At 37.8% G+C, this 18,033-nt stretch overlaps 1 protein-coding gene across 17 annotated transcripts in view; it reads left to right on the forward strand.

Annotated features, from left to right (window-relative positions):
• The window catches only part of nrxn2a (neurexin 2a), a 339,692-nt gene that overhangs the window by 311,010 nt on the left and 10,649 nt on the right, over positions 1-18,033 (forward strand). For 9 of the 17 annotated variants that reach the window (XM_052588893.1, XM_052588894.1, XM_052588895.1 and 6 more), the window contains 2 exons: positions 6,880-7,051; positions 13,454-13,782. In XM_052588893.1, coding sequence (XP_052444853.1) covers positions 6,880-7,051; positions 13,454-13,782 — 501 coding nt within the window. Of the gene's footprint in view, positions 1-6,879; positions 7,052-9,988; positions 10,079-13,453; positions 13,783-18,033 lie in introns of all 17 variants that reach the window. The other 8 variants (XM_052588890.1, XM_052588891.1, XM_052588900.1 and 5 more) reach the window with 1 other exon arrangement.

Consider the following 18,033-nt stretch of genomic DNA (forward strand, 5'->3'; position numbering starts at 1 on the left):
CCAGCTCAAACAGGAGCTGCACCCGATGTGGCAGCTCAATGCCTGTGTGGTCAGACAGGGTCAGTGGGAGCAGTGGGATGATGTGCTTCAGAGGCCATATGAGGGAGAGAAAAGAGCTTTATTACAGTGCAAGGGCAAATTAGAGTGCAGCTCCACAGTTCGACTGTTGTGGTGTGTGTGTGGGAGATTACATTCACAAAAAGGGTTACATGTGCTCTGTTTATGGCTTACCTGAACTGTAATTATGTTTGCCCGGCATGCATTAGTTCAGGGGGTTTAGCTTACTTCCAAAATAAACATTTACTAATTATTTACTCATCCCCATGCCATCCAAGATGTTCATGTCTTTCTTTCTTCAGTTACACAGAAATTACAGGAAGAATACGAAGAAACGGTGGATTTCAATGGCGGCCAACAGGTTTAAGGTCCAAATTGCAGTTTCACTGCAGCTTCAAAAGGCTCTGCACAAATACAATTTATATACTTTTTAAACACAAATGCTTGTCTTGATGTCCACTGTATAGAGAAAAATCCTGGAATGTTTTCCTCAGAAACCTACATTTAATTTCAACTGACAAAGAAAGACATTAACATCTTGAATGACACGGGGGTGAATAAATGATCAGGAATTTTTTATTCTGGAAATGAACTAATCCTTTAATGCTTGGACCACCAAATGCGATGATCTAGCATTTTCTAAGCCAGTAAAATATTACCTGATAATGTATTATTTTTTCTGTCCTTCTGTATGAAATTGGAACTACTTTTTCATTATTTCCTACCCACATTTAAGAGCATCTAATAAGAACTGTTTTTTTGTGAGAGAATTCCATTCAATTCGGTAGGAATGTGCAATTTGGAGGCTGAAAAATTCCTTGTATTTAGATTTTGCTCATTCAAAATGGTCACAAAAATTTGTTGCACTGACCAACAGAAAGCTGCCTGGTTTGAAAGTGACTTTTGTGTGAGCGGACGGTATTTTGTCCACACAATTTAGCCCAAATTTTATGAATGTGACTGCACCATGAATATGCTGACTTGGTGCTCAAGAAACATTATTATAAATGCTGATAACAGTTGTGCTGCTTAAAAATTTTTATGGGAACCATGATGCTTTTTTCAGGATTATTTTATGAACTGCATTCATTTGAAATAGAAACCTTTAAAAGCAATGTGGACTTCTTTCCTGTCACTTTTGATCAATGCAATGCATCCCTTTTAAATATGATAAAAGTGTTCCATTTCTTTCAAAAACAAAAACTCACCAACCCAAAGTTTTAGCAATAGTTTTTGTGTATATAATTCTTGACACTATTTGTATCTGATTATTTTATTTTTTTTAATCTTTATCAGACACCCCCTGGGGGCAGCAAAGGGAGTGGTATGGGGTCTGCAGAAAAGTTCTGAGAAAAGTAGTGTAAAACAGTTTAAAACTCCACATCAGTTCTGATTCTGAGGGAATAATTTAGTAAAAATTATTCATATTTTATCACACAGGTCGGTTTTGAGTGTTAGGTTGTGTAGGATGCAATATCTAAAATGCTCCACTACTACTAAACCAGTGTGCATTTGGTTAAACCAGATTGCACATGTGATTGAGATGGAGGTTTCTGTGGCACAACCATTCAGTAAATTCACCCTTGAGCATGTATCAATCATTGCCCTTGTGTATCTGGGCATTTTATTTACATTATCCTCTGCCCTTTACAGGATTTGCTCTGTCAGTTTTATTTTATATTGTTTTTCCAGATGTTCGACATCTGGGCATTAAAGCCAGGTGTTCTGCACTTTAGCCAGCAGGGACAGGCTGTTGACAGGTGATTGTGTCCTGCCTCGGTAGTGGCGTGCTCTAGAGAGATTAGTCACCCACAATGCCCTTCACTCATATGCATCATCAGTATTGCATCAAACACAGAGGCTCTGGAACATAAATCATTGTCATTTCTCTTTCTAGTCATGAATGATAGCTTATGTTAGCCTGTTGCTGGCTGTCTGTTATTCTCATGAGATCGGTAGGTCATTGTGCACTTAGGGGACCGACGGACCCCTTCCTTGGGACCACAGATTGTGCAGTTTGGAATAAATGATCCATTATTCATCTCTTGACTCTGTCCTTCAATATCTTTGTGTTTCATCTTCCAAGAGAGTCCTCGAGCTACATTGTACAACCGAGTTTAACAAACAAAACTATCTCTAATTCCTGCTGAGGACTGAGGGTTCTTTAGAGGACACTTCAACACCTGCTGAAGTGAATAGAAATGGTCTTTGAATAAATACTTTACAAGGAGTGAAATGTGCAGGATCAGCAGAATGGAAAAGTGAAGCAGCATTAAAATGAGGCAAAAGTATGAACATTATCTGTCTCTCTTAATGTTCCGACAACTGTACTAGAAGATGAAAATGGCTGTTGAATTTTCAGAGTGTGCGAACTTCAATAAGACGAAGCCATTTCAGAACAATTGAGGGAGAATGCATCGAGAATGAATTGCTTTGTTTACCTTCATGCACAGTTTTCATATGATTCACGCCAAGATTTATGCAGATCAAGTTAGCTGCTTGCAAAGGGGATCGATTCTTGTAGGTTTTGCGAGTATGATTTGTGTTACTTGACTTTTTTGGATCATGTCTCAGTTATTATTATAGTATTGCAAAGAGCTTCGGTCTATCCATGCAACAGTAAAATGCTTCATTTCCTGTCAATCGGCTGCTTCGGTTTGATTAAGTCATGTCCTTGTCCTCGTGATCAAGTCAGCTATATTCTTATCCACATTCTGCTGTTTATCATACCCTGTGAATCATTATTCCCACTATAATCCATACTTGATAGGAATATTTCGAACCAAATGAAAAATAGAGTAAAACAGAGAGTGAGGAGACTGATTAAGCGTTTCATAACGTGGTTCCATCCGAGCAGCTGAAGCGTTAAACTCTGTGTTAAAAAAACTCTGTGTCTTCATTCCTGTCATTCTTGTACCTGGATTTACTTAAACAAAATGGATTGTGATGGTACAATGAATCTGTGTTTGAACTGAAGTGACATTTAAATTGAATTATTTCTTTTTTGGAGGACTTTCAGTTATTCATCATAGCTTTTGAAATACCGCAGCAGTATTGGATGCTGGTGTGAATTTTAACTAGCTTAACAAGTAAGACTCAATCAGCATCTCACGATAGTCAAAAACCAAGCTAGGCTAGCATGAAAAGGTATCTTTTTCTTTCTATGAAAGCATAACCTGTCATATTCTCTTCTAGAGTTCTGTTTGTTTGTTGTATTTTTTGCTTTTGTGTAGTTTAAGATTTAGATGAAATCCTCTTGTGTATTCATTCAGTAGATTTGCCCTCATTTGTATGGTGAGGAGACATTGATATCAGCCTAGCATTAGCACACACCCGCTAGTCTTTTATCTCCGCCCTTTAGATTCCAGAACACACTCTGCATTCACCTCATGCTCTGTTTGATATTTGTCAGACATCAGCATCTCAATGAGAACCTGTCAGTTGAGGTCAGAGGAAGGAAGGAATATATCCAAACTCCAAGCGTGTGTGGAAGTTTTATAAATCTGTGGCTTTGTGTCAGAGAACGCAAGGCACTTTTTTTATTATTGTTGTTTTGGCTCTTTCCAGTGACTGACACTGGACGGTGCTAAAGCTGTAGAATGGTAACACATTCCGCACCAGCCATGTGAACAAGGTAGCGTTTCTGAGGTGTCAACTGTTACGCGCTCAAGTGTGCCCCCCAGAGGTGGCTAGTAGCGGGCGGAAGTGTTCTTAGGAGGGAATGAATCACTGTTAAAATAAAAACAGCAGGAAACTGTCAGTAGCTATACATGTCAGGATGTCAGTAGCTGGCGAGCCACTGTGTGTGTGCCTTTGTGAGAAGGAGCGGTGATGAATGCAAAACATGGAGCCACACTCCATTTCCCCTCCTGCATTACAAAGGACACTGCTGAGCTCCTCTCCCAAGGGTGAGCCACTGTAGCATGACCAGATGTTTCTTTTTGCTCACAAGATATTCCCTATCATTCTCGCCATCATTCATTTCGTTTTATTGTCACATCCAATACCCCTAAATATCGCGGTTTGAAATTGCTTCATGATCCAAGGATTCGTCATGGATGTTTAGGTCATGTGATGGGGCATGATGTATATCTACAGTACTGTGCAAAAGTCTTTTTTTTTTTCAGCAACAAAAAATGGTTTTAAGTCAGTTATTTCTATCTTCTGTTGTAGAGTCTGTAGGAAATATCAGTTTACATTTCCAAACATAATTTTAACTGTTAAATGTAATAATCCAGTGAGATTTTTGTTTGCATAAGGAGTCTTACAACAGCCAGAGCTACACACAGAGATCTAATCTCATCATCATCAGTCTGTCTGGAATAACACAAAGAAACAGAACAAACTGAGACAGACTCAATCCAGAAGAACTGTGGCAATGTCTCCAAAACGCTTCAAGAAACCTGCAAAGCTACGGTACTGTGCCATTTTAGGCACTTGCGTAAAAATGCTGTAAAGTGAGGATGCCTTCAAAAATAATGCCATAAATAGATTTGATTAATTAACTTCTATTAACTTAACTAAATTAAATCAATATTTGGTGTGACCACACTATGCGTTAAAAATAGCTTTTGTCCTAGGTGCATTTGAGCATTGTTTTTAAAGAAGCTTGCAGGTTTCTTGAAGTGTTTCGGAGACATTGCCACAGTTCTTCTGGATTGAGTCTGTCTCAGTTTGTTCTGTTTCTTGGTGTTTTTCCAGACAGACTGATGATGATGATGAGGTCAGATCTCTGGCTGTTATCAGACTCCTTGTGCAAACAAAAATCTCACTGGATTATTACAAAAAATGGCAAAAACAAAATGTTTGGAAATGTAAGCTGATATTTCCTACTGACACACTACAGCAAAAGATAAAGATAACTGACTTAAAACAATTTTTTTGTTGCTGAAAATACTATTGGATTAAGACTTTTGCACAGTTATGTTTATTGGTTATACCAATGTGCAAAAATTGACTTGGAGGTGGGTTGCCTGAACAGCTAGTCAACTAATTGGTCTTAATTACAGGGCTATGTTGTTTCAGGTTCACCTGAACCCAATCAGACACCTTTTCTAGGGGTGTTTACAAACTGTGTAGCAGTTGGTGGACTAATTAAAATGTCTCTAAAATATCAAAAATATGTGTGTATAGAGGTTGATTCAATTTAGGGATTTTATGTCACAGGGGTTTATTTGTATTTAAACTATCAAATGGACCTTCTTTTAACATCTTTCATATCTTTAGTTATTTTTAAAGGGACACTAAGTAGGAATTACTCCCATCTAGTGGTGAAATTGTATTTTGCATTCAAACTAATTTTGCTCTCCAGCGCCTCGCTTTTTCAAATGCGCGTTGCATCTACGGTAGGCGATATGTACCAAAAAGCTTTGACAGGATGTCTTCTAATAGCACTTCGTCGAGTTTTCCTTCAGGTGAACAGGTGTGTTATTTCAAACAAACTGCAACATGACAACTAACAAACGAATGTTACAGTATGAATTACTGACTGTGGAAAACATGAAATATTGTAATTAGTAGTTATGTCTAATTTATTCGTTATATTTTCTGAATTATATGCATTGTTAGATATAAAAAAAAATTATAATATAGATTGTAACACTGACTTACCTGTCGAGAAGAACACTGGCCACTTCAGCGTCTCTTTTGAAATCTTTATCCAGCATTAGCTCCTTCCACCTAGAAAAAGCTTCCCCGACATTAACTCTTGTTTTCTGTAATCTACGGTCACGTTTCCTTTTACGTTCTATTTTTGACTGTTTTGGCGACTATGTTTTCTTCTCCTGTGGCGCGGCATATGTATGGTCCATAATAAGAATGCAATCCAGACTTTTAAACTTGCCGGTGCAGTTTCAAGCGCCTCTCACTGCTCTGCACCTGCGTTTCTGGCTCTGACCGAAAACGCGCTGTGGAAACGCGTTGGCTTAGTACTTTTTGTCCCTCTCTGCTATTATAGTTTTGCAAGATGGCGGAACTACATGGAAGCCTCCGTCGACCTACCCGTCCCATGTATATAAAGATAATAAATTCTTCATTTACGAGGATTAGTTTAAACATTGGCATAGGTATTTGTACACCATTGAGGGCATATTTATGAATAAAAATATTGATTTTAGATAATAAAATACCTAAAAAGTTACTTATTGTCCCTTTAATGTCTTAAAAACCTTTTACTTTTCATAATTTATTATTCATTTTTATTTATTTATTTTCATTTACTGTCATGGTTTTATGACTCTTTTACTACAAAATTATTTTATGTTTATAATTTCTGTTTTATATCAGTTTGTGATCTTTTTATTTAATTATATTCATTCTTGCACAGTTTTAAATTATTTCTAACATTTTTAATTTAGATCCATCCTAAATATTATTTATACTGTATATTACATAAACATTTTAAAATAGATTATATAATTATACATTATATAATACAAATATTGAATTGAAAAAATTGCCTTTTGAACATTTGAATATTTATTATGTAAAAGGTTGAATATTTTTGTCATGCTTCATTTCCAGTCATGCTGCATTTTGTTAAATTGTATCAAATAAGTATGAAAATGTAACACATTAATATATAACATGACACATTAAATGTTAGTTATTTTTAGCTTTTCCAATTCCTAATGACAGATTTATAATGTGTTTGCACTGTTATACATTTTATTAAACAAATTAAACTAGTTAAATTGTAAAAAAGTGTGTTTGTTTGGACTGCAAATCCACAGGGCCAAGAGTGCCCACAATGTAGACGTAATCGATTAGTAAACAGTCATGTCTCATCCCTAATGTCCCCGTCTAAACAACTGTCTTACACAGGAACAAGGAAAGGTGGGTGTGATCTTCAATGTGGGCACAGATGACATCACCATAGATGAGCCTGCGGTCACCGTGAACGACGGCAAGTACCACGTGGTTCGCTTTACGCGTAGCGGTGGTAACGCCACCCTCCAAGTGGACAACCAACCCGTCATCGAGCGCTTCCCATCAGGTAGGACTTCGCAGAGCACTGGGAAAGCCATTTGGGGGTGGTTTGGGAATCCCATTACACATGTGGTTGGTAGAAATAATAGGGGGAGCTTCCCTTCGGAATGGACACATGGGGTCAGAGAGAGACACTGTATATTTTCACTCACACATCAGAGGGACGTGGTTTGGAGCCCTCGGCCTGGAATTGGATGCATGTTGAAGGCATGCCTTAATGAGGGGTACAAATTGATTTATAATTTCAAATGTGAATCATTTGGGTTTGAAGTGCACTGTTTTTACCCTCAAACTCTTCCCAGAGAGTTTATGAGTCACCACATGCAGCGCCCAGATAACCACCGCATGCACAATCTAATAACAATTGCAAATTGACACATTTCCCCCCAAGCTGCCTTGCCTAATACATCCAGCCTGAGATGGATTTGGATCCTTTACAGTTCTCAACTTCAGCCAGCTTTGCTCTAGGCGGGCTGAGGAAGGTGTCTCTGCGCCTGTGAAGATCCTCCATCCCTGAACCGCACGCAAACTTTGAACCACAAAGCGCACTTTCATTTTTTCAGCGTCAGCCAAAATGCCTCTCGCAGGTTGCTCTGTGAACCCGGCGCTCTTGAGTTGTGGTGTAGTCGGTGCCATAAACCGAAATTGCACAGCCTAAAACTTTTGTAACAAGCCTTGATTGATGATCCCAACCCTGCAGTAGTCATCCCATGAACCGTCCCCATCCTATACAAACATCTCGCGCTGAGATCCCTTGGCCTTGTGTGCTTTCCAATTAAACTCGTGCAAACTCTCTCTCTCCCCACTGTGTGCTTAGGGAGCTGCCTTCCTCTCATAGCTGCTGTTCCACAGGAAGACATTTTCTCTGTCTCTAATAGCAATCCTCATTTTTCATTCGGTTTCTCCGATGTGCTGCTTCACGGCAGGTTAGTGCAGCATCAAGGAGTCCTTAGCAAAAATACAGCTCTAGCCAAATAAAGCGGGGCATCGGCTCACCTGCTATGCTCCTTCCACCCCCGCGTGTGGGGTCTTGTCTCGAAATTGCCAGAGGTTGAATGGCGCTGCGTCCCTGCTGCTTGGGGTTGAGATTTCGTCTGATTTCTGAAAGGGAAAATTGGTTTTCTACTGCTGCGACACAGGCTTCCTATCCGCCAGGTCTCCCCCTAAGCCCCCTCAGGTGGCGAGAGTCAGATGGAGCAGCCTTTCCGAAGCGCAGGGATAAAGCCAGGCTTCAAAGTCGTCACAGTCATGTCATGCTTCCTTTAAAACTGAGTTATGCGCATTTAAATGGAATGGTACAGCTTTTATGTGACACCTGTCATCCTGGGGATTTAAAAAAAAACGATGATATAGGTCTTGCGTGTCATCCGACATTCGTAAAGCTTACGTGTTTAAACGAAGCCGGCTGTGTATCGCTTAGATTAACGGCTTCGGTTAATTCAGTTAATTAAAACTGAGGATTAGATGAACGGATATGTTCCCTGATGGCAGATTTGCTGCTCCCTGCGGACATGTTTGCAACTGACCACATGCCTCGGTGTTTTGCTCAACACACCATTACATTGCCCCATAAATAAGAATCTAGTGGAAGCCTATGAATAGCAATGCATCAGAGCGGACTTTATTGGATGGATCGGTTTGTTTTTTCGCTTTTTTCGCCGCTTACTCACGGACGAGACCTATTTCAAGTTTTCTTTGAAGGTTCAGTGCAGAATTTGCCACACATGAGCTCTTTTAACAGGCTTATGGGAGTGGGAGGTTTGGCCCTCGTTCAGGTTGCAGGGTGGGCAGGACGAACGGAAGGCTTGTATCTCACACGGCTGTCACAGAAGGAACATGGCACGGTATGTGGTATGTCAAAAAAAAATGCCATTAACACTTAGCATACCAACATCTTCCTTCAAGACAGAATACTTTTAACTGCAATTTTAACTGTAATTTCACAGTGTAACCATCCCACTAAGAACCCCCTAGTGACTATGTGGTCAATGGTGTGACAGTCATCTTTTAGTTTGTTCAGAAACATTGTTCATGCATTTGATGACTCGAATACACCATTTTTTACCATTTTTTTTCATATGGCGTTGACCCATTTACTAGATTAGATGAAGGAATTTTCTGGGAATGTCTCAGCCAGTGTGAAGTTATATACGTGATGTCTGAGAGGAAATTAACATCACTCTGTGACAAACAACACTGACCAAACTGGTATAAAGGAGTATTAGGAGGACTTGGATTTTGACAAGATGGTGGTTGAGAGGAGAGAAGAGAAAATATGAGGATATTGTTCGTTTGAGTGAGTAACAGGACCCAAGAGCTCATTTTAGCTCTAGTGAAAGGATCTGTCAGAAAACGGGAACTGTAGACTGTAGATACACGCTGTTCCTTATCTGGCAGCCATGACACCGAGTCAGTTACATCTTTTGTGTCTTTTTATAATTACACGTGTCCTAATTTATGCAGGTACTGTACCTCGAGATTTTGATACTAGATGCAGCACTGATTGCATTGTTCTCACTCTGATTTCTTGCAGAGACCAGAAAATGTCTTCCGGAGCAGCTTTGACACCACCATTGTATAACTGCACATAATATGTGACATTATCACTGATATCATTGTTGTCTTATTGATTGTATGAAATTTCCCTCAAGTATTATTCGCTAAGATGACATCACAATCAACCAGACCAAAATTAGAAGATAAACCATCTCTAAATATGTCCTCAAAGCTTTCTAAACAGAATTAAACATGCTCTAATTAGTCTCGAGCTTCTAAACTGTCTAATAACTAAGAATCCTCCTTAAACCCACATAACTACCAGCATAAAGCTCGTTTAGACTTCCTAACTTGCTAAACTTGATAGTCTTGTTGCCATGTTTTTAACCATGTGACGCTTGAACTTCCAGATATTAACCTCTTATCTGTCTCTCTAAATTCTTTGAAGGGAACATTGATAATGAACGGCTTGCTATAGCCAGGCAAAGAATTCCATACAGACTTGGTCGGGTAGTTGACGAGTGGCTACTCGACAAAGGTAATAAAAATGAATTAATTAAACAATGACTTAATGACTTATTAAGGCTCTGTAAGAGGCGCAGTTCCCTTAAAACCCACAAAGCTTCAAGCCATTTTAAATAAAAACTTCCTAAAACCAAAGCCTTTGCATTGGCATACAGTGGGCCAAAGCAAACAGAACTGTGGCTGCCCACTTACAATGTAAATCCAATCAGTCCTCTCCATGTGGCTTGTTCTTTTCAGATCATGTCCTTCACAAGTTCGAACTGCACCGCTTCAGAGATTAAGGTTTAATCTTAAACATAACTCTGACTAACCCTCTAACAGCGCTCCATAACTGCAACAACTGTCTGTAAATAGTTTCTTTTTTTGCTGTCTTATGTTTTCTTCTGTGATCCCCTCTGACTTCGCTAATTTTGAAGCAAGGGTGCTTAAAAACACTTTAACTATAAAATCTAGATTTATATATTCCAATCCCAAGCAGTTAAAGGGACTATTGCTTCTTATAACACTAAAATCAGAATGACGTTTCAAAATCCCCTTTAACCCTTTGAGTGTAATGAATCCCAAAAAATATATATATACATGTATATTAAAAAAAAAGATGATATTTTTCGAACCGTGTTGAAACTTAACCATGTTGTAATCTTTGGACCCGTGAGACATCTGTAAACAGATGAATCCTGCATGGTATTCGATTTTCCCCAAGAAACTCTTTCGGTTATTAAAAGTGCAGAAACGATCTCTAGACGCCTGCATCAGCACATTATTAAAGAAATTGGGCATTTAAGTTCAACTGTATGTGTAAGTTATCAGACTTTTTGGTTGGTTGCGCCCATTTCATCTATATGCAAACTTCCTTTTTCTGTGCTGAGCTAACATCACATCTAAATGTTAAGTGTAAAACAAATACGCTTGCACTGTTTTTTCAATGAAAACTGACCTTTCTGAGTCTGCATACATTCATTGATTAAACTCGATAACATGCAGAGTATAACCTGATCCAAAGTTCAGTTCTACATTTGTCTAAAAGTCATTTTCAGATGTTTACCTCTCCCTTGTGCATCCAACTAACATCCTTTATCGATATATAATTTATATATATATATATATATATATATATATATATATATATGTATGTATATATTCAATGAGTATTTCCTCATTGTCTGATTTTATTTCTGCTCTTTGATATAAATAGGGCGTTAAAACTAAAGCTAATTCCGTCTTAAACCTCCCCTAAATCGAACTAACTCAGAGGGTTAAACAGTCTAAATATTCATGAAATACATTTTCGTAACCAAATGAGAGGAAAATTGATGTCAGCCTTTGCACATTCAGATGTGATTAACAATGTCCCTTTAACATGTGTAATCATGTATCAGTTCTAATCTATAAGTAATGATAATGACGCAAAGCCCACATACATCAGGTCTGTGTCCTGTATGAATGTTTCATTTTACTGAGTGACTGGTCTTTGTGTGAGAAATTTGTCTGTGCCTCGTGCTCTCTATCTCAAAGGCTCTTTGGTCTCCTCATTCTCCTCCATGTAATCTTCTAACCTCTGTCACTGGGTCTCACATTTAGAAGCAAGAAAGATCTGACCTACCTTGAATTAATCACAGGAATCCCTTTTTTATTTTTATTTTATTTTTATAATTTTTGCATCTATGCCTGACGTGAGGAAATGTAATCTCATTGCACATTTTTAAATAGCAGGAGTAATGCACCTAAACATGAATATTCTGTCGTTATTTATACAAATGTCTCATGCTGTTCCAAACATCCGCAGGACACAGAAGGAGAAATTTTAGATACTGTCCTGGTCGATTTATTCCAGTGACTGAATATAGAAAAAAAAGAAGAAGAAATCAAAATAAAAATTTTCTTTAAACGGTTCTGAATCTCTAAAATATCTTTAAATAATTGTCCAAAGAAAGCCAATGGGGTGTAGTGTCCCCGTTGACTTTCAATGTATATGCTAAATACCTTATTTTATATATACAAACAACATGAGCAAATAATGATAGAATATTCATTTTTGTCATTTAATGTTCCATGATAAAGAGAAACTGTCGTTTATACCGTTTTCTCAGTAGTACTTTACGTACTGTATTATGTCAGCATATGTAACCATCCCTAATGTCACACATTAATCGGAATAATCTTTCCACTGTACGATAAAAGAACATGTGCAAGTGGAAAGTGGCCATCTGGCTTCTTCCCGCTCTTTAACGACGTGCCTTTCCGAGATGATGGTCTTTTTATCTCCACTCGCATGTCAAACTTGGTTATTTTCAACTGTTAAAATCGAGACCCTACTTGTGTTAAATGGCAACCCTTCATTAAGCATTAAGTGGCTCTCACTGAGGGGATAACAACTGCCCACTTCATAATCAACTGTGTCAGAGTACCTGTTCATCAGGATTAAATGGATGGCGGCAGTCCAGCTCTCAGGGGCCAAAGGAAATGGCACTTTGAGTTAACCATCCCTTTCCTCTCTAAGTAGTAATTCTGAAGGTTTTGTTGGCATTAAATTATATCTAAAGTTTAGCCCGATGGCTTAACATTCACTATTATAATTCAAAACCACTTGAATCAAGTCCGTAGCGCCGCGACTACCTGTTGTAGCTTTTATAATAGTAATTCAGATTTCTTGTATTTTCATGATGGTCAACTCAATGATCAATTCAACCAGCGGTGTATTCAATGTGAAATGACTCAGTGACAACTCAGTGGAGATTCAGGGGACGAAATCTTCATTGGAGAGGCATAGTGTGTGTGTGTGTGTGTGTCCGTGTGTGTGTGTGTGTGCCCCTATCTATGTCTATTTGTGGGGCTTGCCTTGGTGACACATTAGCATTTGAGCTGGCAGATGACACTTATTCATGCAGATTAGCATCAACGAGGCCTCTGTCTCTGAATAAAACATATCCAAAACTCTTTACATACTCATAAATATTGTTTTCCAATTTGGTCCTCCTTATTCAGTTCATTATCCACAGCTCAAACCCTACTAGTTTAATGAGGCTCATATTATAATATACAGCCATTATTCTATAATGGTAGGGGCTCTTCTATTGCTCCGCGATCTGGCCCTCATAGAGGCTTCAGGATTGATCTCTGGCATCATGTTTAATACAACATTTTATCCCCTGCACTAACCGGGTCAGATACGGCTGCCATTCGAATTGGAGATTTCCATCGCCAGGTTTAAATGTTAAAAGTGTTATCAGCTGATTTAGACACATCATGTCGGTAACGCCAAAAACAGCTTGTACTGATGGACCTATTTGCTTCTCTGTCTCTCTTTGCTGTCATACTGCTCTCTCTCTCTCTTTCTCTTTCTCTACATCTCGCTCTGTCTCTCCATCTCCTCTCTGATCCATCACAGGTCGGCAGTTGACTATCTTCAACAGCCAGGCGGCTATAAAGGTGGGAGGTCAGGATAAGGGACGGCCGTTCCAGGGCCAGATCTCAGGCCTGTACTACAACGGGCTGCAAGTGCTAAAATTGGCCGCCGAGGGGGATCCAAATGTACAGGTGACAGGAAACTTGCGTTTGGTTGGAGACGCACCCTCTGTCCTGTCTACAGAGACCACCTCTGCCACCCCTCCAGCTGCGGCGGACATGTCCACCACCATAATGGAGACCACCACCACTATGGCCACTACCACCACCCGTAGACAGCGCTCTCCAAGCCTGAAGGACAGTATTGCGCAGGTAAGGATGGGACAGTAGACTGTGCGTTTATCTAGAGAGACGGGCGTCTTGTTGGCCCGTCTCTCTTGAACGAGGGATTTTGTTGCGTTTATAAAGAGTTTTGTTTTACAAGATGTCCAGTTGGTATCAGCAATAAAAGAGCTGACAGGACAGATCACCCTGGGGTAAAAAATCTGTCATTTATTGCGGAAAAAGAGCCGTCACTCTGCATCTGGAAGGCCCTGAAGGACAAGAATCATAATGCTTGGATTCGCATGTGTCAGGATATATCACCCCCACATATGCTTTTCTTTTCATTCCTCCCACACATAGTATTTTACTAGTCACATTTCCTTTGAACGGTCCTGCAATTTTCTCAAGTCGTTCTTTTCTAAGCCTCGAGAAACATATTTAGAGCTATAGCACTTTTCTTGTGAAAGCAAACACTTTAAACAATTTCTCTCCATTAGTTTGATTTGATCTTGTTTTTTTTGTTTTTTTTTACTCTAATTAAAGGACTTACAGTTATATGCAGTGTTGGGTAAGTTACTTTCAAAAAGTAATGAATTACTATTACTAATTACATCATCAATGTTGTATTTAAATTACTTTGCTAATTACTCTGTCTGAAGAGTAACTTATTTACTTAATAAGAAACTTAATTATTCAAATCGCTAGCTGGGGCTACATCTTAAAATCCCTATAAACCTTAATAGAAATTAAACTCTTTATTCTTTCAATTTGAGGCAAACATAATAGTTTAGCCTTTTAGCTTTAAAACAACTGTAATACTTAAGCATTTTTATAAAAAGTGTAACCGTCTCCAGTTAACAAATAAAAATACTCTAACAACATATCTGAATAAGAAAAAAGCTTAAGAAAAGTTAAACAATACATCTCAGTTTGGCAAGATGTTCAGGAAGATCCCAACTAGTAAAATCCATACAGGTTTGTGTAAAAATAACACTAATGTAGGTAAGAATAAATTACATTAGATCTTTTCATAAGTCTTTTTACATTAGATCTTTTCTGCTGAATAAAGCCATGTCAGGTATAGCAGGACTTAAGTTCAAAAACGATAAAAAACAATAAGATTCTTGATTATTTATTAATTTATTTTTAATCTATTTTCTTTTCTTTTTTTTATCTAGATGAGGGTGTTTGCACACAAGTTTTAGTTTCATACGGATTACATAGTAAGATAAAGGTGAACATAATAATGGCTTACACCCAACACTGGTTAAATGTGTCAGGAAAATAATATATTTTTAATCATAGTAAAAAAATAAAATAAAATAAAAAAACCTACAGAAATTTATTTTTTACAAATTTTATTTAAAGCACCTAACTGAAAACGATGCATTCAAAAACACTTTCAAAAACACTGCTTTATTCTCAGTTAATAAACCTTTTTTGTTGTTGTTTTTGTTTTTTCACCTTTTTGTTAACTAGAAAGCATTATTAGCATATTCAAGACTATCACAAATCATTTTCACAATTTCAGTATTGCAACATTGGCATATTGCTAAACAAAATATTCAGCATGGCATTGATTTCGATAGTGTAACTTAATATTACCATGTTGCTAATTAAACTAACAATAAAATATTCTTCACAGGATAAAATCCCAACCGATTTCTGAAAACTCTATTATTTTACTCTACAGTTTATTGTATATTCATCAGGAAAAGTATATGTAAAAAAATTTAGTGGTGAAAATGCACCATAAATGTATATTTTAAAACTCAAATATTTCTGAATCCATTTATTATACACACACACTATATACCATATTCGCTATATACACACACACACACATACACACCACACACACACACACACAAACACACACATATATATATATATATATATATATTTAATGTAGTATATTCAAAATGATCACAAATCATATCATTCTCACAGTTTTGACAAAACCCTATGTTATTCAGCTAAATAACTTGGGGCCATCTACACTGTTGAGCCCTCATTTATTTATAAAGACTTTCCTTAAAATATTTGTTCCGCTCTTGTCATGAAAGCATAGACTGACCATTGTTGTTCCTAGTCCAGCTATTTTTCAAGTCTGTTGGCAGCCTAAGAAAACACATTAACCTCAAGCAGCATCTGTAAAATGCTGGAGCATGCGGCTATTAATATGGAGGATATTGAGTGTCATATCTGACGTGTCTGTTGTCTCGGCCCCCCATTCATCACATATTGGTAGCAAGTTAGGAGCTTTTGCCTCCCCCACTGTCAGCCTTTATCATGAGGTGTTCAACTCTATTGATCAGGAGATGCATGTTGATAAGAATAAAGGGCAAGCTCAATAACAATCAGTGTCAATCATAGTAAAACTGCCAAGATCCATAGCCACAAGCGGCACGCATTAGCGCAAATGAGGACGGGCACGGATTCTCTCACATGTGTGCTGTGAATCACTCCTAATCCACCCTGTCCTGGGTGTAAATAGTCATACAAAGCAATAGCAGGGAAATGGGGATTTGAGTGAGACAGCTTAGTGCCAAGGAAGTCCCAGTGCACCACTCCTCTCCTCTTCTCCCCAAGATGAGTAAGACATTTATATGGAAGAGCACCAAACACTGTGTCTAGACTACAAATTCATTCATTTTATGAACTATATTACCATTCACAGTGTAAAAAAGACATTTCTGAGATACGTGTAGTTTAAATTGATTGTTTTACCCAATATTTGTGTGTTCTATGTATTTTTAAAGTTATTAATGCAACATAATTGTGAGCTCCGCGCAGATTATTTTATAATTAGCTTAGCAACATGCTAATGCCACTCTTAAAATTAGTTGTGAGTAGATCTCATGTACAGTACTTTATCATTAGCTTATGAATTGTTTGTCAATAAATTGCATGTTGTGTAGTTGTTTGGCTAGTTTAGCAACATTACATTATTAAAATAAATTGTGAGATGATCCTGTACTGAATATTTAATTGTTTAGCAGTATGTTTTTGTTACACAGAAATTTATCCTATGCAGAGTATTTCATAATTAGCTTAACACTGTTGAAATCAATTGTGAGTCAATCTCATGCAGAGTATTATAGCAACATGCTAGTCACTGTTGAAATGAATTGATTTGGTCATGTGCAGAATATTTTTTTGTTAGTTTGGCAACATGCTAATGCTACACTTTATTGCAATTGATTGTAATTAATGCAATAAGTCTATGTGGATCACTTGTGAGGTAAACAGACTTACATAGAGAGTTCTGGATCAACACATTTATAATGTACCCTGACGATAAAGACGCTCCCTATTAAGGCAGCTCCCTTTGTAGTCAATAGTAAGGAAGCTCACATCAGGCATTGGTGGGAAAATATCTGAATATTTGAAGATTTCAAACTCAAGTCAAGTGTTCTGGAAATCAGTCAGAGCTTCAGGGTCAAACATATTTTATTATTTCAGCCTCATTTTGAGCGGCTTGTGCTGTTTTGTATCAAAGCGTCCATACCTCCAGCAGCACAAATCTTTTGTTCTAAGATTGCTTTTCCACAACTTCAAATTGGACTTCAAATTTGTGGTGCTTTTGAAGTGAACCTTCACGACACCACGTAAATCACAGCCCACGTCAGGGCTCTTGCAGCGCATTCCAAATTGTGCCGTTGTGAATAGTGTCTGATAAATAAGCCCTTGATCAAGCTGACACAATACTATACTTCACTTTTAAGGATTAGGACATTTAAAGTGCCCTCGACTTTCTTTTTGCCATGTCAAAAAAAAAAAATGTCATGGCGTATTTGTCAATAATGTATGCACATATCAAAACACAACCTGCAATTTCAGTGCTCTTAATAAACTTGTCTTAACAAACACATAGCCATTGTGCAGAAGTGCAGATAAGAAGCGCGCTAATTATCCTTTAATAAACTCAGTCAGGCAAAACTAATGCTGCAGTGCGTCTTTTAATTAGAAGTTCGAAATGTCAGTGTCGTTAGTATTTGTAAATCAGACTCAGAAACCAAGCAAATTTGTCACAGCTTTTCTTTTGTCCCATTAAATGCTTTGATTGTTCAATGCATGGCTTTTTGTTAAAAATAACCCTGATGGTGCTTTCTGTGCATATAATGTTTGCCGTCTTTTTTCCGTTATTCGGTATTTGATGGATGTCGAGAACACAAAATGTTTTTGTATATTTGATGTAAATTAAGCATAATAACATTGCTGATATGATGGAAAGGCTTTAAAACAGAATGTTTTTCTCAGTGAGCTTACCTTCGAAAGTAATTTAACTTTGGCCAG

The sequence above is a fragment of the Carassius gibelio genome, chromosome B21 (assembly GCF_023724105.1).
Source record: "Carassius gibelio isolate Cgi1373 ecotype wild population from Czech Republic chromosome B21, carGib1.2-hapl.c, whole genome shotgun sequence".
NCBI classification, from domain to species: domain Eukaryota; kingdom Metazoa; phylum Chordata; class Actinopteri; order Cypriniformes; family Cyprinidae; genus Carassius; species Carassius gibelio.